Source organism: Apteryx mantelli, chromosome 3 (assembly GCF_036417845.1).
Source record: "Apteryx mantelli isolate bAptMan1 chromosome 3, bAptMan1.hap1, whole genome shotgun sequence".
NCBI lineage: Eukaryota > Metazoa > Chordata > Aves > Apterygiformes > Apterygidae > Apteryx > Apteryx mantelli.
In genome coordinates, this window is record NC_089980.1 from 138,207,805 (window position 1) to 138,232,510 (window position 24,706).

Genomic DNA, 24,706 nt, shown 5'->3' on the forward strand with positions numbered 1-24,706 from the left:
TTGAATATCTCCAAGGATGGAGGGTCCACAACATCTGGGTCCCTGTTCCAGTATTTGACCACCTGTATGAAAAAGGTTTTCCTGATGTCTAACTGGAACTTACCGTGTTCCAGGCCCGCTGGCCTGTCACTTTGCACCTCTGAGGAAAGTCTCCTTCTGGCTCCTCTGCGCCCTCCCGTTAGGAGCTGTAGCAGTAAGATCCCCCTTTGCCTTCTCTTCTCCAGGCTGTGCAAGCCCAGGTCTCCCAGGCTCTCCTGGCACATCAGGTACTCCAACAGCGTAAGCATCCTGGTGGGCCTCCGATGGCCTTGCTCTCCCTGGTCCATGCTGCCAGGCACCTCAGCCCAGGATCAATCAGGTCCCTCAGGCACAAGTTGCCCTTGGAGAAGCCCTGCTGGCTGATCCCCGTTCCCCCCTTTCCTTCGTGCGGCTGGAAGCGGCCTTGAGGAGGACTTGGTCCCGAACTGGCCCAGGGACTGCAGCGAGGTTCCCCAGACCCTCCTCCGTGCCCTCCTTGAGGAGGACTGTCATGCTTGCCTTTTCCCCGTCATCGGCAATTCCCCGATAGCCGTGACCTTTGGCGGTGGCCCTGGGAGGAGGAGCCGTGCGGCGAGGAAGGCCGCCCGGGTGCCTCCGCGCCGCCCGCCCTGCGCAGGGGAGGGATGCTGTTGCTTCTCGATTTTTTTTTTTTTTTTTTTTTTAAACCATTTGGGATTGTTTTTCATCCTCCAAGACGCAGTTCAGGGGGGAGCTTTAGGATTTTTGGCACCATAAAAGCAGACATGAAAACAGATGCATCGAGATGAGGGATCTGATTTCTGTCCCAAATCCTTACAATTCTCCCCGGAATTTGGTTTTCCTGGTTCTATGGCCCTTAATTACGTCGCGGTGACGCTCGCCCGCTCCGACAGCCTGGGCTTGCAGACGGTGGCCGGGAGAGCTCGCCGCTGCCCCCCCCCCCCAAAAGTTGGCCCTCGGGCAAGTCCAGAAACTCCCTGACGTGTTTATTTTTTTAAGGCTGATGCTTTCTGAGTTTTCTAGGAGCTTTATCACGAAATAAACCACATTTTGTGTCGTATTTTTAGTTTCCCAGTCGTGTGTTGTATTTTTCCTGCGGCGCTTTCGTGCTGCAGCAGCTCCGCTTCCGCCAAACCCTCTTTCTGGGCTTGTCCGCACAGGCTCGGCTTTAGTTTGAAGTGTGATATATCAATTTGACCGTTTGCTATCAGCGCAGCCAAAGGACTCACAGGTTTGTACTCACTTCTTTACGAGCCCTGGCTTCCGGCCGGGACAGGTTGCTCCTCGGCAGCACGTTCCCTGCATGCGTCACCGCTGGCACGGGGCGCCGTGTCCTGGGAAGGGCTCGGCTGTGCCCACGCTTGCACCTAAAAGCTCAAATCCAAGGGGAAAAAAAAAACCCTTGGAGATCCGTCGCCCGCCCCCACGGCCGTGCTGCAGAGCTGAGTCCAGCTGCAGCTCCGCTCTCCGGCTCTCCCAAACCTCCGAGCGCCCCGGACTCATGACACCCGGCCTGGAAATCCGATGCCAGCAGTGTTTGGAGCGCTGCTTCCTTGGTCACGGGAAATTATGGGAATAAAGTGGGAATAAAGCAGCTCTTTGCTGCGTTCGTGCTCCTCCCCGGCGCAGCAGCCGCCTCACGGGGAATTTCACGCATTTCGGCTGAGCGCGGATGTTTGAGCCCCGTAATTTGCACTTTGCGGCGTCCTGCCTGCTGCTCGGGTGGGTTTTATAAGGCCCAGGAGCTCTGAGACCTGCTTTGCCAAAGATTTTACCGTTTGGAGCCTTGCGAGGATTTATGTCGCTATTAAAAAAAGAAAAGCCCTTTTCGAGCCTTTTCTGGAAAACAGTGTTGTAAGATTTTGATTATGAACTGTAACATTACTAAGTGCGCCCTGATAAGCTGAATTAAGTCATGGCTAGCGAAAGGCGGTGCTCTGTGCCCAAACCACAACGCTCAGGGCTCGAACCCATCCGTGTCCAGGAGCGCTCTGTGCGCCTTCCCCTTGCTGCCCCGGCCCTTCGCAGTTGACCTCGTTGGTGATCCCTGCCGGGAAATGTATCGAATGTGACCCTTTTCCCTCATTATTTTTCCAATGTGCAATTTCACAGTATTTTTGGCTTTGCGAGGCTGATGCTTTCAAGCCCAAGAGCAGCCGAGGGGCCATCGATGGCCAAAAAAAAAATCAAGGTATTTTGAGCCCACACCGGGACCCGCCGAAGGAGGAGATCAACACCTCCTTCGGGGCAAGGGGCTGGCCCGGGGCGAGATCCTCCGGGAATAATTTTTTTCTTTTTTTTTTTTTTTTTAATTAAGAAAAAGGTGAGTCATGACCATTTCTGCATTAATTTCAGCCCCTCGCGTTTCTCCCCTTCTAACTTTCGGGGGGGGAGATGATCCTTTTCCGCCTCCCGGCAGCGGGGAGCTCGAGTGCAGCTCGGCGAGTACCGACCTGCTCGGGGCAGCACTAATGCTGCGATTTCGTCAGCGCGGTTTTTGCTCTTTCTGCCCCAAAAAGCAGCTCTGCCACATTCAATATTTCTCTGGAGTCTATTTATAGGCCTTTTCCTTATAGATGCGACGTGCCCAGGTGGGGACCATGCCCCCCCCCCCCCGTTTTTTGCCCATTTTATATTCAAGAGGCCCTTCCGCCTTTGAAACCGCTGAGATTAGCACAGTGCACGTTGTTCACCCGATTGGGGTTTTGGGGGCTTTATTTTTGGTCCACTTGGGAAAAAAAAACCCACCCACTCCCTGGGTGCTCGGGGTGGGAACTGCGCCCGCTGGGGGTGGCTGGGATCTGACCGTCGCCGTAGGGCTGAGCCCCGTGCGCAGGCTCGGGGGCCGTTTCCGTCCGTGCTCGCAGCCTTTGTGCCACTGCAGCAGGGGCTCAGGGGTGGCTTCCCGGCGGCAGCGAGTCTCTGACCCTGCAGCTCGTGGCGAGTAAAGGCAGCAAAGTGAGCTTAAAGGGGAGCCAAGCGCTGCTCCCGCCTTCGAAAAGCCTCAGCGGCCTCGATGAGGAGCGTGCGAAGGCTCTCGCAGGAGCAAGGGGCCGACAGTCGGCGCCGTTCGAGCTCATTGCCTTCTCCCGGCCTCACCCTCCAGCTGCTCCGTGTTACAGCAGCTGGGGCACGTGGCTGGACCCGGCTCTGGCTTTGCAAACGAACTGCAAACACAGCGCCCGGAGCAGCCGCGCTTGCGGAAGAGCCGCCTTTGCTGGGGAAAGGCAGCAGCTACTGAATGGCGCAAAGGAGACATTTAGTCGACGCATAGGATGAGCAAGGAGGAACAGCCAGCGCTAAAGGCACAACTGGCTAAGTATTGCCATGTCTGCCAGGTTTTTTCCTTATGAAATAGTCTTTCCCTCTGGCTGCCGTCTGAACAAGCAGGAGCGGCTGCGCTCCAGCATCAGGCCATGCACACCCACAGTGAGTTTCCCATTTTCTTCATTTTTGCAAGCGGCTGAAGTATTTTTCTAGAGTTGGTCGGCCTGTGCCTGACGCCGGCTTCGCTGCCTTAATGCCGCCTGTCCCACCACTCTGGCCTGAGGAAATGCAATTGCTCCTCTGCACCCTTGGCAGAAGAAGTGCTCCTAGGTGGGACCACGCGCGCAGCGATGCTCCGTGCAATCCCCTCCAGCAGCAGCTGCTGCAGACGGGTCGGGGCCGTGTCCTCCTCCTCGCCCAGCTTCCGAAAGAGGGGGGCAAAGCGGCTTTCGTTATCCCGCCTTGACCCCCCCCCCCCCCCGGCTGTGATGAGACACTGAATCCAACCTGCTCGCGTCCCCCTTCCCGTGATGGATACCTCCAGCCGCCCATCTGCATGTTTGGTGCCTGTAGATAACTGCTCAGTGACAGGCAGCCGGAGAGCTTCATTAATCTTTGTGATAAACAGGCCTGTGAATTTATTAAAAAGGAAAAAAAAAAAAAAAAAGCAAGTAGCTACCAGCAGCTACTCGGCTGCATTTAAGATCCCTAGGAAAAAGCCCTCGGCTGCTGCTGGCTGGTGGGATGTGGTGGAATTTGAGACGAATGTAAGCTTTTGCTAAGGAATGATTTGGCTGCAATGCTGCGTTTTAGAGAAAATTAGACTAATGTTGAATGAGTCGATCCTGACTGGGAGGGTAGCGTTTAATTCTTCCCTTGAGAAATGCTGCTTGCATTGCTATGAGCAACATTGTTTGTCCCGTGCAAACCCCCCCCCAATGCCACTGAAGCATCCGTAGCCGAAGTGATCAATCTATCTATCTGCCCCCCCTGCCTCTGTGGACAACTCGGGCTTTTGGAGGGGCTTTTCTAACACGCTGCTCCCTCATGCACCTACGGCTCCTTGGAGGGGAGAGAAGAAAAACGAAGAACAAACTTGCACATTTTCCCCACTCACAGTAGAAGAGCAAAATTTCACACACACGCCGCTGTTAATTTGAACTCCAAAGCCGGCTCCTACGCCGTGGCTAGTCCTCTCCTTCCTTGTCTGTTGCTGGAGAGAGGTTATGACCACAGGTTAAAACGGAGCAGCACCTCCTTGCTCCCCGCAGAGCCCCCTGGCCCAGCAGCGCCGCTCCCAGTGCTGGCCTCCTCCGCCACGCGTTCGAAGAGGCGCGTAAGCCCCTCTCCTCGGCACGTACCGCTCTTCGGGCACCAAAGCTCTAAACCAACCTTTAACAGCCACCACTAGATTTACCTTCCACAACTCTGTCCAGTTTGTTGAGTCCTCTTGTACTTCTGTCACCACCAGCGGCTCGAGTGATTGGGTTATGCGTTGCGTGAAGGCCCCGTGGTGCCTGGCCCCCCCGCACGTGTAGGGAACATTCATTTCCTATCGTAACAACTAATTTAACAAACTTCTATCCTCTCCTCCTTGTCCCCCCCATTCCCAAATTGCAGGGCTTTTTGTCAAACTTTTCTCTACCCTTTTTAGCACAGCTGTGTTATTTCTAAGGAGCCACATGCCATTTTTAAAAGGGGAGAAGACCATGGCTTCATCCACACTTCCATTTCATTCGGTTCCTTTCCTAATTATAGGCATTATATTTATCTTTGACGTCACTTCTGAATATTGAGCTTATGGTTTCAGAGAAAAGCTCCAGGCTTCTCCCCCCTGCCCTAAGATACAGTAACTAAATTAGAAGGTGGCATTGCCCATGGTCCTCTCCAATCCACGGGGTATTAGAGTCAGACTTACTTACCCAATTGTGGTACCTAGAAGCACATGTGAGACTTGGGGGGTTTTTTTCTTCCTTCAAGAGATGGAAAGTGTTATTGCACTTTTTAATGTGTTAGTTAAAAAAAAAAAAAAAAAACACAGCATTTTATTAATTTATAATATACAGAGTTTCAAGTGATTAAAGCATATGCACAGACCAGCTAAAAATACCCAGCAGCTGCGAGGCTACTCGTCCAGCATGGCAAAACAAGAGAATCTGAGTGAACAACCCGTCTTGGGCCCCACAAATTTCTAATACGTGTTGCAAGTATGTGCAAACCTACCTGTATTCCCCCCAAAACCGACCTGCTCTCAACTAAAACCAGTCCCACAGAACTAGCGGCGTTCGCCTACGCTAAGAGCAGCTGGCGGAGGAGCAGACGGTCGTTTCAGGGGCTGCTGGATGAGAAAGAGAAGGATGAAGGAACAAAGCAGAACAATATCCGTGAACCGAAAGCTGCGTAAAGGGAAACCCAGCGCTCGGTCACAAGCTGTGACTTTCCCGAAGTTAAAGATGAGTTGAAACGAAGGCAACACGACGAGAGTGAGCCACGACGGAGCCGCACGGCAGATGCAGAGCCGCAGACAGAGCCAGACCCGTCTCCGCGTCGTTGCGAGACAAAAGCGCCCCCCAAAACAGGGTCGGCAACGGCTGTTAATAACGGAAGATTCAGACCCCCGTTTTGGGCTCGTATCCAGCCGCACAGAGGTGTCAAGAGCTGAACAAGCTCCAAAGCGATCGTACCTTTCCGAACGACGCATGCTTCATACGCGCTAGCGCTGTCAGACTAGAGAGTCCCTGAATTAAAAAAAATAATCAAATTTAATGGCTTGAATTAACTTATTTTCCATAAGTTCCTGCAACTGTTCTCGACGGGAACTGCTCATATTGGACAGCCCATTCGTTACCTGACTGTTATGGGGAGAGAGCCCAATTAATATATCGGTTTGTTCGTGCCTAACTAAATGCCGTATTTTACAGCCTGGGGGGGCAGGTGAGCGTGTTCCCCTTTCCCCGGGAAAGCCGGTGGAGCCTATGGATAAAGACACTGCAGTAACAAAGATCCCTTCCATGAATTCAGCTTATGACACACTGCTTAAAATACACAGGGTCTTCTATACTGCAGTCACAATTTTAGTAGAGAGAACAGGAGAAAAAAAGGAAAAGGAAAAAGCTTTCCGTATTTCTGCAAGCCGAGGTCCACGCAGGTAACGCGAGGGGGCTCCCTGGGTTACCTTTCGTTGGGCAATTTATTCCTTCCCTACCAAAGGAAACCCTCCCTGAAGGGCACTATTGCACCTCTGCACAAGACAAGAGCGCAGGAGAAATCCTCCAGGAGCCTCCCGCTTTTCCAGAAAAGCGGAGATCAGCATGAGTCTACGGCTACATGACAATATCTTTCAAGCAGGGTGCAGACGAGACCCCCCGTTTACCTGCCACGATTCCAGCTCGGTCCTTTGCGTCTCCCTTACGAGAGCAGCTGGCACAAGCCGCTAACACAGCAGGAAGCATGATTCCTTAAACTACTTTAAGTGTTAGTGACGCATACGTTCTAATCAAGAGTTGGCATCTTTAACATTCTTTGTATTTATTTTAAGAAAGCATTTTAGTTAATCTAAGCAAGAATATTCAAAAGCTACTGCGAAGAAAATACATTTTTGTTTCTGCTAAAACTTTTCAGAAGAGACGCCGAACGCTTCGCCAGCTCACTCGGCAGACAGCGCTCAGTTACGCGGCCAAGCACCGCCGAGCGGAGAATTATACCCCAAAAAAAAGAGCTCTAATTAAAATCTTGTAAAGACAACTTCTATCTTCTGTGCCAAGGACAAGCGACACGGCATTACCAGGGAAAAGCCAGGGCTGAAAAGCCAAGCCGACACCCAGCGGGTCGGAGAAGCCGGTCCCCAGACAGTTTCGGCGTATTTCTTTGCAGTCCCTCGAAAGGGCAGTCACAAAGCGTCAGAAAAAGGACGCCTAAGGGTTACTTAAAAGAAAGCAAGTTTAGAAACTCCTCTGTGACCGCGCCGGCCTGGCAGTCGAGGTCGTTTCAGCCACGTTTTTCACCTGTGCTACTCGCTGCATAAAACAACGCAAACATTAAAAACACGGAAGTTTTCCATAAAAATAAATTCTTGTAGTTCTCCTCTTAAAATTACTGTACAAATAAATAAGTTAATGTCCATTTAAATACAACCATCTGGGAAAGCTGGAAGCAGGCAAGACTCCCAAGTCCGTCTCTTCTGATCAATCCGCTCGTCCCGAAGGGATTCAAAAAGTTGTTGGCCATCTCCAAGGTATCCAGACCACAGCAGAACACAATACCTGCAAAGGAGACATGCCCAAAAATGCAAAATAAAGCGCTTCTCAGGAAGAGAACCGGCCCAGACCGAAGGTAGCCTAACCCAGTACGCTGCTGCAGAATTATTAGCAGCGTATGGTTAGGGAAGCGTCCAGGGCAGGCAGGAAAAAACCCAGTTCCTAGCAGTCTCCAGCTTCAGGACTTCCCGAATCAGAGGTTATACCTATATCCTCATCTTTAAATGCATGGAAAAAAAACCCAACTCATTTAGATGTTATTCAAGCCTCTTTGAAGAGATTTATAATTTGGCTACTCTACGCTGTAGACTTCATTGCCCCCAAATAATAAAGCCTTACAGGGAAAAAGTACGTCCTCCCTTAAGAGACTTACTACCGGATAATTTCCTCTGACGCTCCTACATTTCGCTTCGTGGGAAACCCCATCCAGCTTTTGTCCCGCTCACGATTTCGGATTAGAACAGCAGGGTATGAGAGAGGTCTGTTTTCTGGACCGAAACGTCGGGGAATTCGCAGAGACAACCCCGTTTTGGAAAGGCAGGTTGGTTTTAACGTCAGGCCCGGTAGTTTGAGACGAGTTCCTGGCGGCGCGGAGGAGCTGTGCCACCAGCCCCTGCTGCGTCCGCGCAGAGCACGAGCCGCTTCCCGGTGGAGGCCCTCAAAGCCGTGGATCGCACCCGACCGATGGACGAGTTTTTAGTGCCAAAACAGATTATTCTAGCTAAAAAGAAGCGTTGCTCCTGTCTGCCGAGATTTCAGGAAAGCGTATGACGCAGGAGCACGTGGGAAAACATTCCACGAGTAGGAGGAGACGAGGATTAGTAGAAAGGAGAACGTAAGGCGGTTAACCTGGCCCCAGGGAAAAGTGAAACGGATAATTTGGAAATGAAAAGGCTAGAGTGGAATTTATCAAGACTGGCACTGGAGACAGGCTTGTTTACTTAATATTTTCATTAACGTCCTTGGCACGATTACTAGAAGTGCGCTGATGATACAAAGCTAGAGGTATTATGATTATTAAGAAAAAAAAAAAAGGGATGAAAAAATACTCAGGATCATTCACTGTTTCTTGCAACAGGGGATGAAATTCAGTAACAGAAAACAAAGTCGTGCATTTATGAACAAATTTTCTGCTGTAACCCCGAACGTTATTGATTTGAAACAACTCAAGCAAAAAAAGGCTCCGGGATACAAAACAATTATAAGATTGCAAAGGATTAAGTGATATAGATACGAAAGAAAAGCGATGTGATCCTGGAATAAATCAGGAGGAATATTTCCAGGCTAGATAGTAAATGCTTGTGTTTTACAACGACCTGAAGAGACTCATCTAGAGTAAATGCAGAAATGATTTGTACAGGGAGGAGAACGAGGAACGAGCCTTGATGGAGCCAACCAGCCTTGGACGGCGTTGGTCTGCCAAGAGCAGTGCCGCTAAGGGTACAACCGATCTCTATAAATATTGCAAAAAGCAAACATATTATCTCGCAAAAGCAACAAACACAAGCATGGGCAAACACCAGAGCGATGGCCAAAGTTTGCCCTCATTTATGGAAAGAGATGAGATTTAGGGTAAAAGGACGGGTTGGCCGAGACGCAGACAGGTCAAGGCCCAGAACGGCAGATTCCCTGAACAAACGGGCATTAAGGAGGAAAACGATTCTTTTTTAGAGGTACTTCAGTCCAGTTCCTTTTCCCAGGCATTTATCCAGGTGTTACCTTCTAGTTTTACTGCATCTTTCCGTCACTGAATTTTCAGAACTGCTACAGGTTACATTTGATTTACAGGACTTTGGCCAATGGGCCAGTAACATTCCCCCCCAAAATCGCCCCCAAAATCTCACATTAAATAGAGAAAAGCCCGGCAGAGACACTAACCTGAACGTCCTTTGTTCCTACGAGACGGAGCGTTGACGCTTTTTGCCGTAGGAGATTTGCCTGATCCGGACTTCCAGCTGGAAGGCATCCAATCTTTCCTTTGGGTTAAAAGCTAACATATCGCGCAGGAGCTTGCAGAGATCATCCGGCATGGACTTCTTGTTCTTCAGAGGAATTTGTAGCTTCAGGTTGGGATTCTCCAGCAGCGCTTCTCCGAGGGGAATAAGCTCCTTCCCTTGGCAGATGTAAGTTCCTGAGCGCAGATTGGAAAGAGTCAGGTTATACAAGCAGAGACAAGTCTACATGAAACACGGCCGAAATACGGATAAGCAATCTGGGAAGCAACGCTTTTGAAAGATTCCTGGACAGATCACTTATTAAGGGGTGGCTGCTAAGTCAAATGTTGTGGTAGGTTTTTTTGGTCAGCAGAGGCTTACTTTTGAGTAGTAACGAAGACGTTACATGAGGCTGGCTGCGTAACCGTGCGTGGGACAGCGGGAGCAAGCTGGAGTGCGGCGTGGTTGTCAAGTACTTACATGGACCATCCGCAAGGAAAAGAGTCTTCCGAAATGAGCTTCCTCCATTTTATTCTGTTTGACCCTAATATAGCACACGCGGAAGCTCTAGCAAAGGGAGGGAGCGATTCAGATCGGGCTTGGTTCAGGTGACGGGAAAGAGTTAAAACGCCAGACTTGTTTGCTCAGTTAGCCAAACAATTTTCAATTAAAACGGCAGCATATGCCATTTACCCGTAGCCAACTTCTCCTCAGCGAGATGAAGGCAGGGAAAAATGTAAATTTGCTCCTGGTAATCTAAATAATTTCACCGGTTGTTGAAAATGATTAACTGGCTTCCAAAACAGACAGTAAGAACGGCTTTGCTCGCTCAAGCTGTTCTGCCCCTGCACCAAGCGAAGAATAAATGTTTCAAAGGCAGCGACCTACCCGCGTAGGGAAAAGGTTGGCCATGCAAACTCCTTATCTCAAGTTGGCGGGCAGCTATTTTAATGAAATCTGTTCGTGCTTTCGTCTCAGCTGCAGCCATTTGCTTGTTTTTGTAGGCAGGGACTAAAACATTTATCAATGTTTGGCATTTTAAGGAGAAATAAATAACAGAACTAAAACGGAACCTACTTGAAAACGAGAAAATTTCAAAGGACAGTGTAACAGCTTCCCAACGTTGCTGTGTAGCAGTTCCTTTTAAGCTAAGAATTTGAACATTTAAAAGAAAGACAGACAGGTACATTATGATCTCAGAGTCTGGGTAGATGTCTTCAATTATTATGCTAATACGCACAACCGGCATTCGCTTCTCTCGGGATGGATTTTCCACTGCAATATACGTTTCTGCAATCATTTAGCACGAAGTATTTCAAGCGTTCATAGATGTGGGGGATTTGGGGGAAGGAGGAGGAGGAGGAGGAAGAGAGAGCAGGCTGTTAGACGAGTCATCCCTGTGAGATCTCGTGTCTCTAAGCTGGGAGGAAACTCAGCCAGATGGCAGGGAAGCTTACCTAAACATCCTTTCCAAGTTTAGGATTTGGCTCCTTGGAAGATCCTTTCAATGCTTTGAGTGATCCCGTCCCTTGGCTATGCCAAGGTAAAGATACAAACTAACGCATCAGCCCAACTCCAGGCTGGACAGGTTTTGGTTTTAAGGGAAGCATTAAGAGCATTACAGTAGGATACAGATAAAAAGATGCTAAATCTTCATGGAAGATCACAGCTGTTCAACAGATGCCTCGCCAACAGCTCTCTTTCTCTTACTTACAACTCTTTAGCGCCAATAAGAGCCAATCCCATTTTTGAAGAGCATTCCTAGGGGTAAGGAAGGCCTGACAGAAGAGAAGCTAGAAGCGATCTTTTCTCAACCTTTAAAGCCTACAAAAATATTTTGAGAAAACGGGCAGAACCTTCCAAACAAAATAATCATTTATAAATATAAGAAGTGTTCCCTCCGACTTACTGATATGGCCTGAAGGCCTGGAAACCCTGCATGAAAAGCAACCAAATTAGGAGGAGCATGTGCCGAAGGAAAGAGAGATTGCTTTGTAGTTCTCTGAAAAAAATTTGGAGAGGAAAAAGCAAGGTGCGTGCAAATTCCTGGAAAAAGCCACATCCAATAATAGGCCAAGAATTTGCAACTATGCCTGAGAGAAGACCTTTCAGATGCAGAAGAACATCCACAGACAACAGGACAGCTCTCATCCTCACCAAGCAATTCCTTCTCAGTGTCCCCGTCTCGAAAGGTGATCCTCTCGACCATAGCCCAGAAAATGATCCCGAGGGCAAATATATCCGCCTTCGCTGTATAGTGACCTTCCCACACTTCTGGAGCCATGTAGAAGTTTGACCCACATGCCGAGGAGAAGCGATGCTGGTTCACATTCCCTTTCCCCTGACACACCTTGCTGAGGCCAAAATCCGCTACCTGTAACACACGAGAAGAGAAGCAAAACCAGTTAGTTGCGAACACCAAGTTCCCAAGCAAGTTTACAGATGGGCTCAGTGAATTCCTCTCGGAAGTTCACCATACCGTTGCATTAACAGCTGGGAGGTGTCAACCCTGGGGAAAGAAAGAGCTTAGATTTCCTGTTAACTCTCCATTCCCCATTCTTTTCCTGTTGTTTGTTCTCCTTCCTAGGATGCACAAAACAGATACGTGATCGTTATCCTTCCGTAAAGTTCAGTCTGATTAAATCTAATTGGGCGTACACATACCTTAAACAACATCTAAGGTATCGGAGATGGAAGAAGTGGCTCTTACTGCTCCGCGGTGAGTGCACTGAACCTCTTGCATTACCATTCTTATCCATAGTGATTAAGATGACATTGATTTAAGTGTCCCTTGACTGCTCTACAGGTCGAAGTACAAATATCGTTATTGAGCTGAATGGTCAAGACATGAATTATCTGCAACGCACAGACCTACTGTTTTACGTCTAACGCCTGGAACTCTCAGGATTGAAAGTTCAGGAGCAAACCGACTCCCAGCTTTAAAGCTGCTTTTCACAGAACTGCGACAGATTTTCAGGCCGGTGCTACAAGAAACGCGGTTAGCCGGTCTTCACTTCAGCCAGGGCACCGACCCGCATCAAGCAGGACGACATTCCCCACCTCCCCTGCACATCGATACGTGCTTGAGGCAGCAATATCGGAAGCGTTAGCAGGTGGAACAGGACAGCGTGTTCTCAGAGTTTAAGGGAACAGAGGCTATTGCTTAATCTTTGATTGATCGTGATCTCTCTGATTATCCGGCAGGAGTTGGACAATCCTGAACTGCTGTTCTCAGTAGGGTGAGCAGCGGGTGAAGGATGTTGCCTAAACACACCGTCATGACCGCTTTCCTTCCAAGACTCCTAAAAACCACAAACCCCTAACTGGCATCAGCTGTTTTGAACACGGTGACTACAAGCCAGCTGCATATAGCGCGTAAGCGTCTAGATCACATATTTATCACCGCGCAGTTTTATTCTCCTACCTTTACTACGGGACTTCCGCAGCTGTGAGAGATCAGAATATTGTCCGACTTCAGGTCCCTGTGCACGATCTGGTTTCTGTGCAGGAAAGCCACAGCGCTGCTCAGCTGCCGCATGAAGCTGTTATTCAGCCGGGCGTCGGGGCTGCGAGACAGCAGGTATTCGTTCATGTTTCCGCCGTCGCAAAACTCCATCACGAACCACAGGAAGCAGGCGGATTTGGGATCCATGCACCTCCGCCCTTTCAGACAGGTCTCAATCAGCAGCAAATGACTGTCTGATTTCCTGTAACGATGGCTAATCGGCTGAAAGACTCGGCCGTTCTGCAGAATGCACTCCTCCAGCTGGATCACGTTTTCATGTTGCCGCTGGATGCTTTGCAGGGCCCAGAACTCTTGCAAAGCCAATTCTACGTTTTCGGGCACGTTACAGTGCATCCTTTTTACCGCCACTTTCTTTCCGGTTTGATTAACGACGGCCTCATACACCACCCCGTAGCTCCCTCGGCCCACTTCTCGAGCAATGCTGTACTTGGCTTCCGCGGCCATCTCTCGCTCCGGCCCAGCAAGCAGCAAATCAGAGGAAACCACTTGAAGTCATGACAATCAGATTTTCACCTGCAGCAAGACCCTAGAAGAGAAAGGGATAAAAAAAAGTTTAAGAAACCTCCCCAACCTGGCAATTTATCAGCTATCGACTGCAAATACTTCCGAAAGACGTCAATTTTGATGATATACCCATCATTTTATGATACGGTTGCACAAGGGCTGGCGGCTGAAACCGGATTTTGAGAAAGCCTGTATATGAGGCGTCTTTGAGAGATGTTATCAAGTACAACGCTGACTGCGCCGTAGGATACAACAACGCGGGAAGGAACATTGATTTGTCCAAAACAGACAAAGTTTTGTGGGAAAAAGACACAACTGCATAGACGCGTTCAGCAAGCCGGGCTGGAAAGGAGGAGGAGACGCCCTCGGTAACACCTGAGCTTGCTTCAGCAGAATTAGCGCTTAAAGAAAGCAAGTTGGCCAGAAACGCCCGCTGGGCGCCCGATCTTTTCCCCTGCGTAACTGTATTAATCCCTCATGGCTCCGTCACCTCCCGTGGCCCCAGATCCAGCTCCCACCGCAGCGCCGGCTCCACTCGCCCCACTCCCACCCCGCTGCTCCTCGTGACCCAGCTCGCCCCACTCAGCTGAACCGTTATCTCCACCCCCAAAACGCTCTGCCCCCCCCCAGCCCTTGCCCCTCCTCAAACCTCCCCCCCAGCTCCCTCCACTCCTCGCCCAACTCCGCCATCTTCTCCCCGCTCCCACCTCCTCCCCAGCCCCAGACTCCCAGTCTCTCCCCTCTCTGCCCCATAGCCCCCAACCAAGCCCCGCCCCCAACCAAGCCCCACCCCTTCCCTGCAGCGGCCCCGCCCCCTCAACTCAACCTGTCCTGTCAAAGCCCCGCCCCTCAAGCCAGCCCACGCCCCTCCCTGCATCAGCCCCGCCCCCTTCGGCCTAAACCCCGCCCCTAAACCCATCCCCCTCAACCCGCCCCGCCCCTTCTCTGCCTCAGCCCCGCCCCCTCCAGCCCCAAAGCCACTCCTTCCTCCCCCTCAGCCCCGCCCCTCCCCTCATCACTCCGCCCCTCGCCAAAAGCCCCACTCCCTCAGGCCCCAGCCCCCCCTCAGCCCCAGCGCCCTCCCCCGCCCCGGGCCCCCGCCCGGCCTCCTGCGCCCCCGCCGCCGCCGCAGCCCTTCCCGGCCCCTCAGCCGCAGCCCCTCCCGGTCTCGAGCCGGCTGCCGGCGCCGCCCGCGCTCCGCTCCTCTCTCCTCACCGCGCCGCGCCGCGCCGCGCGCCCCCGCCGCCCATCGCCGCCGCCCCAAACGCGCGGCGCCCGCGCACCCGGCCCCACCGCCGCAATTCCCGCCACCGCCTCGCGGCACCGCCCTCTGGCCGCAGCCGGCCAACCAGAGCCGAGGAGGCGCGGCCTCGTCCAATCACAAGCGACGGAAGGGGGTGCGGCCGCCGCCGGACCAATCGGCGAACGCTTCACCTCCCCCGGCGCTGCCCGCCGGAGCGGGGAGCTTCTGCGCACACGCGCTCCGCAATAGAACTACAAATCCCAGCAGACCTTGCGGCGGACGACGGGAGCGCGCTAGGGCCAAACCTCACGCGGCCAGCAAAACGCGTTGCGTGCTGGGGCTGTGGCCAGCATGGCGGGATGGGGCGAGCAGTGGTGGGGCTGGGCAGCCCCTTGCACAAGGGCACCTCAGATCCCTGCCCAGAAACCCCCTGCGAGGCGGAGGCCTGGCAGGAGTCCCTTGGCCGCCCAGAGGCAGCCGAAGCGGAAATAACCCCCACTGGCGTCTCGGTGCTCGGCTCCCGTCCCGTGTCCCGCAGACATCCAGGCCCCTCTCCCAAGGGGGGAGACGTCCCCAACATCGCCAGGCCTCAGGTGCCTCCAAAAGATGCATTGCCAGCCCGGCTGCCGAGGCGACCCCCCCCCCCCCCCCCCCGTTTCCGACTGCAGCACGGCCACGTTTGGCAGCGGCAGCAGCCTCACGTTAGCTCGACGCCCAAATCGCAAAGCGCCACCGGCGCCGGGAGCCCTCCCGCGGCCGGCGAGCCGCTCGGAGGCACCGGCACCCTCCTCTTGGGGCCCCTCGGGTGGCTCCCGCTCCGGCCTGCGCCGGCGAGCAGGATTTGCAGCCTGTCTCCCTGTTAACTCGAGGCATTTGCAGGCAGCGTCAATGCGCCTTTTTTTTGTTTTCCTTTTTTTTTTTTCCTTTCTCGCCGCTGCTGGCTGGTGTTGACGGGCTCGTTTTCTGCTTTCTTATTCCCGGTGCGTTGCAGCCGGGAAGGGCTGGGGGAAGGAAACAGCGTGCGGCTGCGCGGGAGAGACGGAGGGAGGGAGGGAGAGAGAGCGGCTGGGAAGGATGATTTAGCCCCAACACCTGCAGGACTTAATAGAACAGAGTGGGGGGCTTTTTTTGTGTTTTTTTATGTTTTTTTTCTTTAATGGTCCAATTTCGCCAGACGGGACGCGACAGAAGCAGGATTTTGGGGGTCTGCTCCAAACCGGCCATGCTGAAAACCATATGTTCAGCCGCTGCCGAGCCTCAATGGCTTTTAGCTGCCGCGGGGAAAAGCCTGGCTTTGCTCGTGAGCTCTCCCTTATGCTGCGCCTCTGTGGCCTGAGGCCCAACCAACTCATCACATCCACTCTTCGGCATCCAGGGACGCCATTCCCCGGCGCCGGGTGCCTTTCCCGATGCCTTGCATTAACCAGCGATATCGTTATTAATAACAGTCGGCGCTCGGCACCGCTCGATATTTTTTAGAGCACAAAATGAAAGCGTGGGCCTGTGTCTCTGATGTTTTCTCTGCTCTTTCTTAAAGACGAGGCAACGGCCGGGTTGCAGAGGACGGGGCGGTCGCGGGAACGAAGAAAAGTGGAATATCGGGGTCGCGGCTCTTCTGCGAGCTGCCTTTTCTCTCTACAGAGAGCCAGAGGGAGGAGGGAAAGCCCGGCCAAACCTCCCCCGAAATCCCGTCTCCGAAATCTTCCCGAGACGGCGGAGGAGAGGGGGGATGGTTTCTCGTGGTCCTCTCGGTCCGGGCCCGGCTGAACACGGCTGTCGAGCTTTGGGGAAGAGGCAGCTAAATTGGAGAGCGTCCAGCAGGGCAGGGGTGGGGTGAGAAGAGCTTCGTGAAAACGTGGTTAATGAGGACCGGTTGCGAGGACTGGGACAGTTTAGAGAAGACCGATGGCTTGCTCTGCGAAAGCCCGGGCTGCAGGACTCATTTGCTAGAAAGGGTATTGATTTACGATCCACGCTGAAGCTGGTGCATGCTGCTTCCCCTCGGAAGGGCCGAAGTGCAAGCCCCGACCTGCAGCAGCGAGGAATGACACCAAGTGCCGGAAAGAAATAAGGATCCCTAGAGAGAGAGAAACCCAGAAAAAAGCAGGCTGCTCCTCGGGCGAGCGTTGCACCGGCTCCGTCCCCGCAGCAGGCACTGGACGCTGCGATTCTTTTAATTTTAGCAGGTACCGTCTCCGGGCAAGGTCTGGCCGCGTCCCTGCTCTAGCATGGTCGCTGCCTCGGAGAGTTTCCAATCTCCTCCAGGCCCGGAGCGGTGTCGTCACCGCTATGTGAGCACGGTCAGACCACGCCAGAGCCGCTCAGCCCCAAATCCTGGCTCCAAAGGGAGCCGGTGGTGGCAGCTGGGGCGAGGAGAGAGGAACCCGGTGAGGATGCAGCCACATCCCCCTCCGCTCTCCCAGCCGTTTCCGGCAGAAGGTGGTGGTGGGGAGGGTTTAATTGCCCTTGCTGGATTTTTTTGGTTGTTTTTTTCCCGCTCCGTTATTATTTCCAGTCTTTTCGCATCGTCTTCTAGCCGCTGCCGTGTCCTGCAGCGAGGGGTTCACAGCTCAGCTCCTCCCGGCCGCTCCCGGCCCGCCGGCTGCTCGTCGCCCGCGATCCCCCCCTGCTTCTCACCCTGCCAAAAGTTGTCCCCTTTTCATCTCTCCAGCCACCTGGGACTGGAGAGGCCTCCGTCACGGCCGCTCGGAGCTGCTTTTCTCCCGGTCCTCGCGTGCAAACCCCCCAGCATCCCCGAGAGCAGGACCGGGGTGGGAGACCGCGTCCTCGTGGCCCCACGTGCTCTCCCATCCGGGATCCGTGAGCGTTTCCTACCTTCCCCTTCATTTTAAGGTAGCGTGAAACCTCCTTTTGCTCCAAAAACGCTATTTTTGCGTTCGGGTTAAAAAAAAAAAATGAATTGGAGCGTGAAGCAGGCCACTGGCATGGAGTGAGTCAGCCTGTGCTCGTCCGTCCTCACCCACGTGATAGCCAACACCGGCCGCTATAACCTGTTGGGGCAGAGCGGATGCTCGGGCTTCAGTCCTGCGAATACGTAGGGTCAGGGAATTTAGGGAAATTAGGGAAAATGATTTTTGGGTTCATCCCGGAGGCCACTGGCTTTGAAGCGCTCTTTGTAGTGCTGATCGATGGCAATGGCCCCGGGATCCTTCCACGGGCGAGTCCGAATGGGAATATTTTAACAGCGCGGTCTAAATAAATAAAAATAGAATAAATCAAAGCCCCTGCAAAGAGAGCTGTTAAACACTCGGCCCATTAAGACAGTTTGGACTCTATTAAAAAGCGCTGCACATTCCTGCGGTGACTCAGAGGTTTTATGTGCAAAGAAGACAGTGATGTAGCAGTTTTCCTTTTGGAAAGCACTATAGGCTTCCTTCTTTTATTTATTTATTTTTATTTTTTGGTGCAATGTGGCTTAGCGGGTCGCCAGCCCCGGGTGCGGGCGCGTGGGTGCCGGCTGGGAGCGAGGGCAGGGCGAGCGGAGGCCGCGAGCCCGCGGGACGGCGGGGGCTGCCGAGCGGGAGGCAGGATTTCGCGGCTGCCAAGTAACCAAACCCCTTCGCCTTCTTTTTTTTTTTTTTGCTTGTTTCTTTTTCCCTTTATTATTATCGATCTGTAAATGGGTTTCATTAAACTTCACGAGCTTTCTCCCCGATGCGAGCACCGTCGGGAGTTTAAACGCTGGCGTTTCGGGATCGCGCGGGTGTTTGCAGCGAAACCTTCCCACGCCCCGGCAGTGCAAACGCGCCGGCTGAGGAGCTGCTCTCCGCTCCCCGACGGGCTTTTCCGCACCTCGAAATCCTAATCCTAAACCCCGGGGCAAAGCTGGGTGCGAGGCCGGGGGCGCTTGGCGGCCACGGCGGGCGGCCAGGCTTTTCTCAGCAGAGCCGGGCTTGCAAATTGAAAGGCTGATGAAGCACCAAGCAGCGTCGCACCCGGGCAGACGGGAGCTTAATGGAGTCGCCGTCACCGCGGGAGGCTCGGGAAGAGCCGAAACGGGGCTGCTTTTCCTCATTTACGCTTGCTGAGAGGAGCGTCTCGGCTTTGCCCGGGCACGGCCGGTCTGTCTGTCCATCTGCGCCTACGGAAAAAGCTCGCTGGGGGCGAGAGACGTGGCCGGGAGCATCCGCATCGAGATCCCTCCAACCTCCTGCCTGCCCCCGGGGCATCCCGCGTGCCGCGCTCCCGCGAGAGCCCGGGGGCACCTCGTCCCCGCGAGCCGCTCCGTTTTCCCCGATTTCAGCCCAATCGCTCGCTGCCCGGAGCCGGCTGCTCTCGCGATGAGGGGCATCGCGGTGCTGCCGCGTCCGGTTTGAGCCCCGGCAGGTATCGGCAGCCTGACGCTGCGACGGCCCCGGCTGTTTTGCATCGTGCACCTGGAGGTTTTCCACCTCTGGAGCCCGCCGTGGCTCTTTCCGCTGTCTCCGCGAGGACGGTAATTGGCAGGAAAAGCTTTATTCCTGGCCTTTCTTTGAGAGCCTGATTGGTATCGACTAGCCGGGGCGTCCTGCTCAATCTCAGCCTTTCCGCGCGGTGCCTACAACTGATCGCAATCTCCCGCGAAAGCTGATAGCTAATAATCCTCCCCTCCCGGGAAAGTGGCTCCGGAGCAGCCCGGCAAACGTCACCGATCGAAGGGCTGGGAACCGAAGGCGTCACGGCAGCACGGGCTGCTGTCCCCATCCTCGGCGGTCGCCTCAGCGTTCCCGGGGCTGGCGACTCGGCGACCGGGATGCAGGCGGGAGAGGGAGCGTGCGGGGACGGAAGGATCAAACCGGAGTGGGAAACGCTTCGCCCATCAGCGAAAGAGCCGCTCGCGGGAGACGAGTCAGTGGTTTCAATCTGGTTTCTCGCCGGCGAATCCCCGGCGCCGGCACCATCAATCAGCAGGCTCGGGAGACGGGGCTGAACGAAACAGATTTTTTCCCCCAGGGAAGAGCGGGCCGTGGGAACGCTGGGATGGGGGGTGGGGCTGGCACCAGCCCCGTGACAGCCCTTTCCAGCCCCCTTCGGCGCAGGCGTCCGGTTTTATCGGCGGCACGGTGGACGGTCCGGGTGCCCGTCGAGCTGAGGCTACACCAAGGACCTGCAAACTCGTGGCACTTGTGATCGCATCCCCCCGTGGCGCCCATCCCACCTCTTCCCACCGCAGCGGGCTTCACAGCTGCGCTGGTGCTCTAAAATTACCGGCAGGGCTTTTAACGGAGCAGCTCAACGAGCACCATCCAGTGCGACGGGGGGGAGAGCACCGGGGATTTAAAAATAGAGTGTTTCTCTCGGTCTTTTTAAAGCGACGTGGCTTCATTTCAGCAACGTTGTCTTTATGTAGAGCATAAATATAGCGAGCCGCGGGCTAACGGGATCGTTATTATCGCCTGCCTTGCGGGCCGGGGCGCCTCATCCAGCAATTCCTCCATGCGGTGCCGAGCCGCCGTTTGGGTCCTCGAGCCCGTGCACGCGGATGTACGTGCACGCACACGTAGGGTGCCCACGCTCGCCACGCGGGTGCTGCTGCTCTCCCCGTAGCGAGGCCGTCGTTTCGGCTGCGTCGCTCTGCAAGCCCTGCGGCCCGTGCGACCGTCTTTCCCTGCCCAAGCAAGACTTTCCCGTCCCTTTCCCTTTCCGCCTGGAAACTTTTCCGTGGCTTTGCCTAAACTCAAGAGCTTTCCTCCAGGAAAGCTGGCTTTTCCGCTTGCACAGCCACTCGGCGCGGAAGAGGGGCAGGAGGAGGCGACCGCGGGGCTTTGCTGCCGGCCTCTCCGCCGGCACGTCTCGACGCAGGGCCGCTCTTCGCACCTCCAGACTTAGAGGTGTGCTCGGCTGCGCTCACAGCTCTCAGACGCGTCGGGAGAGCGTGTCGAAGGTGTCGGATCCATCTCCCCCTCCACCTCCTCCACGTGGTGCTTCTAAGACAATAGACTAAGATGTGACATTTCAGCCTAAAGAGTATCCGAGTCAGCGCGGAGCAGTGAGGATTCACGTGGGAACTGCTCCACAGCCTTTTTTTAGCACCTTTTTTGGTGCCCTAGGTGAGGGTAATGCGTGGACTGAGCCCCATTTATGATCGTGGCGTAATGCAGGTGGGATGGGACGGTTGGAGGTCTCTGGTCCAACCCCTGCTCAAAGCAGGCCAACCTCAAAGTAGATCGAGCCGCTCAGGCTCTGGTCTGGTGGAGCTCTCAGTGTCTCCAAGGACTGAGATTCATCCCACCTCTCTGGGCACCGTTCCAGTGGTTGACTACCATCATGGTGGAGAGTTTTTCCCTCTCTCTAACTGGAATCTCCCTTGTTGCCACTTGCGCCCGTTGCCTCTTGTCCTGTCTCTGTGCACTTCTGGGAAGAGCCTGGGTCTGTCTTCTCTGTTACACCTCTTTAGATAGTTGGAGACAGCAATAAAATCCCCCCCCCCCTTTGTCATCTCTTCTCCAGGCAGCAAACTCAGCCCCCCAACATCTCCTCGTATGGCCTGTGCTCCAGCCTCCAACCATCTCTGTGGTCTCCACTGGTCTTGCCTCAGCTGGTTGGTCTTCTTGAACAGGGGAGCTGAAAACTGGGCATAATACTCCAGAGGTGGTTTCATAAATGCTGAATATAGAGGAGTAATCACTTCCCTCGACCTGCTGAGTGTGCTCTTGTTCAGCCCCATATGTGGTTGGCTTCCATCACCGCAAGGGCACGCTGCTGGTTTGTCCTCCACCATCACCAGGTCCTTTTCTGCAAAACTACTTCCCAGCAGCCCCTGGCTTCTGCTGTTGCATGGGGTTATTCTTCCCAGATGCCAGACTTTGCATTTGCCTGTGTTCAACTTCCTGATGTTCCTGTCAGCCCATTTCTCCAGCCTGTCAAGGCCCATCTGGATAGCAGTGCTGCCCTCCAGCATATCGAACTCTCCCCAGTTTGATACCCTCTGCTGACTTGCTGAGGCTGTATGCTGCCCCATCACCCAAGCTGGTGATGAAGACATTAAACAGTATCGGTCCCAACATTGATTCCTGATGGCCACTTGTGAAGGCCACGAGCAGGACTTCAAACCACTGATCCCAACCTTTTGAGGCTGGTATTTCAGCTAGCTTTCCATCCATCTGGTAGTCTGCCCACTTGGCATGTGCTTTGGCTTCTTAGGTGCTTCCTGAAATTCAAATATTCATGTCTTTAAGGCACCAGCCAGGCCAACTTCATATCGACATGCTTAATTTATCAGTAAGAGGCAATCTGTGAAAGGATGTGTGATCTTCAGCAAAGTCGTATTGCTCCCTGCTCCAGTGCTAATAAGTAGCTGCAGAGCAGTTTGAGCGACAGCTAAATGAGTGCAATTGTGCTTTCAATAAAACTGCAATTTGTAACGAGATGACACAAATACTTTGTGGCCCCATAAAGTGCCCACCACTAAGTTCTACCAAGAGCTCTAACTCCTGCTGAACAGCAGCGCTCTTGCCTTGTTGGCAATAGCTTGAGCTAATTTTATTTCATGAGGAGCATATTAAAAGTGTTATAATGCAATCAGATATACATGGGTGCCTGGGATCGATGTCGGGATTGTGACTGTGGAGTACTGCTGTGCTGAAGGTTGCTATGACATGAAGGTGCTTCTCATCAGAGAAAATCACAGGCCATTTACAAACCAGTGTGAGGGCCACATTCTACCTCAAGGGCTCATGACAAGGTGGGTACGTGGTACATGGGATGATGGCTGTGTGCCCCGTGGCAGAATAGAGCTAAGGAGAGCAGATCAGCAGGGGCTTTTAGGATAAGGCAACTGTATGTCCTGGCACAGGAGAACCAGGAGGAAGGTCTGTGATCCTGACACTAAGAGTTTTGAGGGCAGAAGTCTCCCTGGAATGGCAAATTCAGAGATCTCTGAAGAACAGATGTCACTGACCTTTATTTTTCTTATAGGGTTCACGTGACAAAGTCTCCCAAACCAACACCGGAGAAAAGACATGGTGCTCCAGGTGTCAGGTTCATCCACAAGCAAAGTGATGCAGATGGAGGGTTTCTGATCTGGTCAGAGCTGGTGGTTATTCTTACAAACTCCTTTGAAAAGCTGCAGGCTGAGGATGCTCTCTATCATCTTGCTGTGTGCGAAAGACACTCCTCAGCTACCGTTGCTCTCCAAAAGCTGCTCCATCCTCTCCAGCCCTCTGGTATCAGCTCTTGGACCAGGCTGTGGAGATGGCCACATCCTGCTACTCTTGGAGGGATTGCTATGGGCAGCGGGGTTTGGAAGATCTGCCTAACTCCCTCCCCTTTTCAGGTTTCCTGGACCCTGCCACAAAGTTACAAATAGATGAACTAACCCTCCACCTTATTATTTTTAATAAAAGTCCTCCTTGCCCATTTCAGGGCCCCCATTACCTTCTACCTCCCTTTGGGTAGAACCAGAAAATCATAGAGAAATGCAGGTGGGTTGAGACCTCTGAAGGTTTCTGGTCTAACCCCTGCTCAAAAAAGGGTGAACCTCAAACCAGGTGAGGCTACTCAGGGCCTGTCCGGTCAGGTTTTCAGTCTCTCCAAGGATGGAGAGTTCACCGCCTCTCTGGTACCTGACCTCCTGAAGAAGAATTTTTTCCTTATATCCAGTCAGAATTTCTCTTCTGGCAACTTGTGCCTGTCACCTCTCATCCTTTCACTTGGTGTCTCTGATCAAAGCCAGGCTCCATCTTCTTGATAATCCCTTTTCGGGTATATTTGAAGGTCCCCCCTTTGCCATCTCTCCCAGTTGAGCCAACCCAGCTCCCTTGGCCTCTCCTCCTACACCCTGTGCTCCAGTCCCGACCACCGCGGAGGTCCTCACTGGGCTTGTCCACACATCTGGGCTCGCCAGGCCGGTCCTCAGGTCCCCCGCGGCAGAGGGGTCCGTGCGTGGAGACAGTGTGCCCATCCCATGAAACACATTGCATGGCTCCTGAGCTCCTCCGCGCCCTCCATCTTCAGAGAATAATTGCATTTGGGATAGTTAGGATGGACCACCCTGCAAATCCCAAATTCTGGCTGACGCAGCAGGGCGCATGGGCAACGTTATTACTCACACAATGCCGGAAAGCCAGGCAAGGAATTACAGCTGCTTTGCTGAAGCCCTGCATGAAGGGCAGCTCCTGCCCCAGAGGCTGGTTTCCCCTCCAGCCACCGGCCCCCTCACAGCCTCCAGCTGCCTCACTGGCACCAGCTCCAGTGCCCACCAGACCTCCTTCCTGAGCTCATTTAGCTCACTAAAGTGGCGGAAAACCAACCTGACAAAAAAGCAGCTATTTTTCCACCCAGTGAATTGAATCAGCCCAGCCAGGGGGGATGGCAGGCATTAGACCCAGCTCAGGGAAGATGGCAGATGCATGGCAGCAGGAGGATGGAGACGCAGGAGCAGGAGGATGGAGATGTGGGAGCAGGATGGAGATGCAGGAGCAGGACTCGCCCAGTTGGCAGTGATGGGCCAGGAGACACCACACTGTGTCCCATCTTCAGCCTCTTCCCCACCGTCCATCCCTTTCTAGGCCCCAGCACCTCGCTGCTTCCTTCCCACAAGACCTAGACGCTCTGTGTCCACCCATGAACCCCGATGTCCTCGACGCCCGGTAGGAGTTTGCTCCACCTGCAATCACTGCAGTTTGCAGCCTTGATGCAAGTTGCTGAGCTGAGATCTCTACCAACTTGTCCCTGCTCAACCAGACCCCCCAGCTCCTGAGTTTTGCACAACCCTCGACTGCAAAGCAGAGCTGGCGTTTTGCAAACCGTCGGCCCCCGGTGTGCTGCTTGCCCCTGCCGCTGCCCCGAGGCAGCGATCTGACGGGCAGCGTTTGGGTTTTCATTGCCTCCCAACGCCGCTGCTCAGCACATCTGCTTCCCTCGGCGAGCCGGCAGGTTTCCAGGCAACCCAAGGCATCCTCAGCGGGGCTTCGATCGTTCCTCGGGAGCAAGGACGGCCGCCACCGAGGACGAGCCG

The 24,706-nt window shown here is 53.7% G+C and overlaps 1 protein-coding gene across 2 annotated transcripts; it reads right to left on the reverse strand.

The window, feature by feature from the left end:
* Positions 1 to 6,811: 6,811 nt before the first annotated feature.
* Positions 6,812 to 14,775, reverse strand: LOC106488023 (serine/threonine-protein kinase PDIK1L-like). 2 transcript variants are annotated; one of them, XM_067294870.1, is made up of 5 exons: positions 14,721 to 14,775; positions 12,900 to 13,527; positions 11,633 to 11,849; positions 9,420 to 9,672; positions 6,812 to 7,547 (listed from the first exon to the last, which is right to left on the reverse strand). In XM_067294870.1, exons 2-4 carry the CDS (start codon positions 13,443 to 13,445, stop codon positions 9,437 to 9,439), a joined length of 999 nt encoding a protein of 332 aa, XP_067150971.1. In that variant the 5' UTR covers positions 13,446 to 13,527; positions 14,721 to 14,775; the 3' UTR covers positions 6,812 to 7,547; positions 9,420 to 9,436. The 2 variants fall into 2 exon arrangements, with proteins under 2 accessions (XP_067150971.1, XP_013802301.1); XM_013946847.2 differs by lacking the exon at positions 14,721 to 14,775 and adding an exon at positions 13,635 to 13,947.
* Positions 14,776 to 24,706: the final 9,931 nt, after the last annotated feature.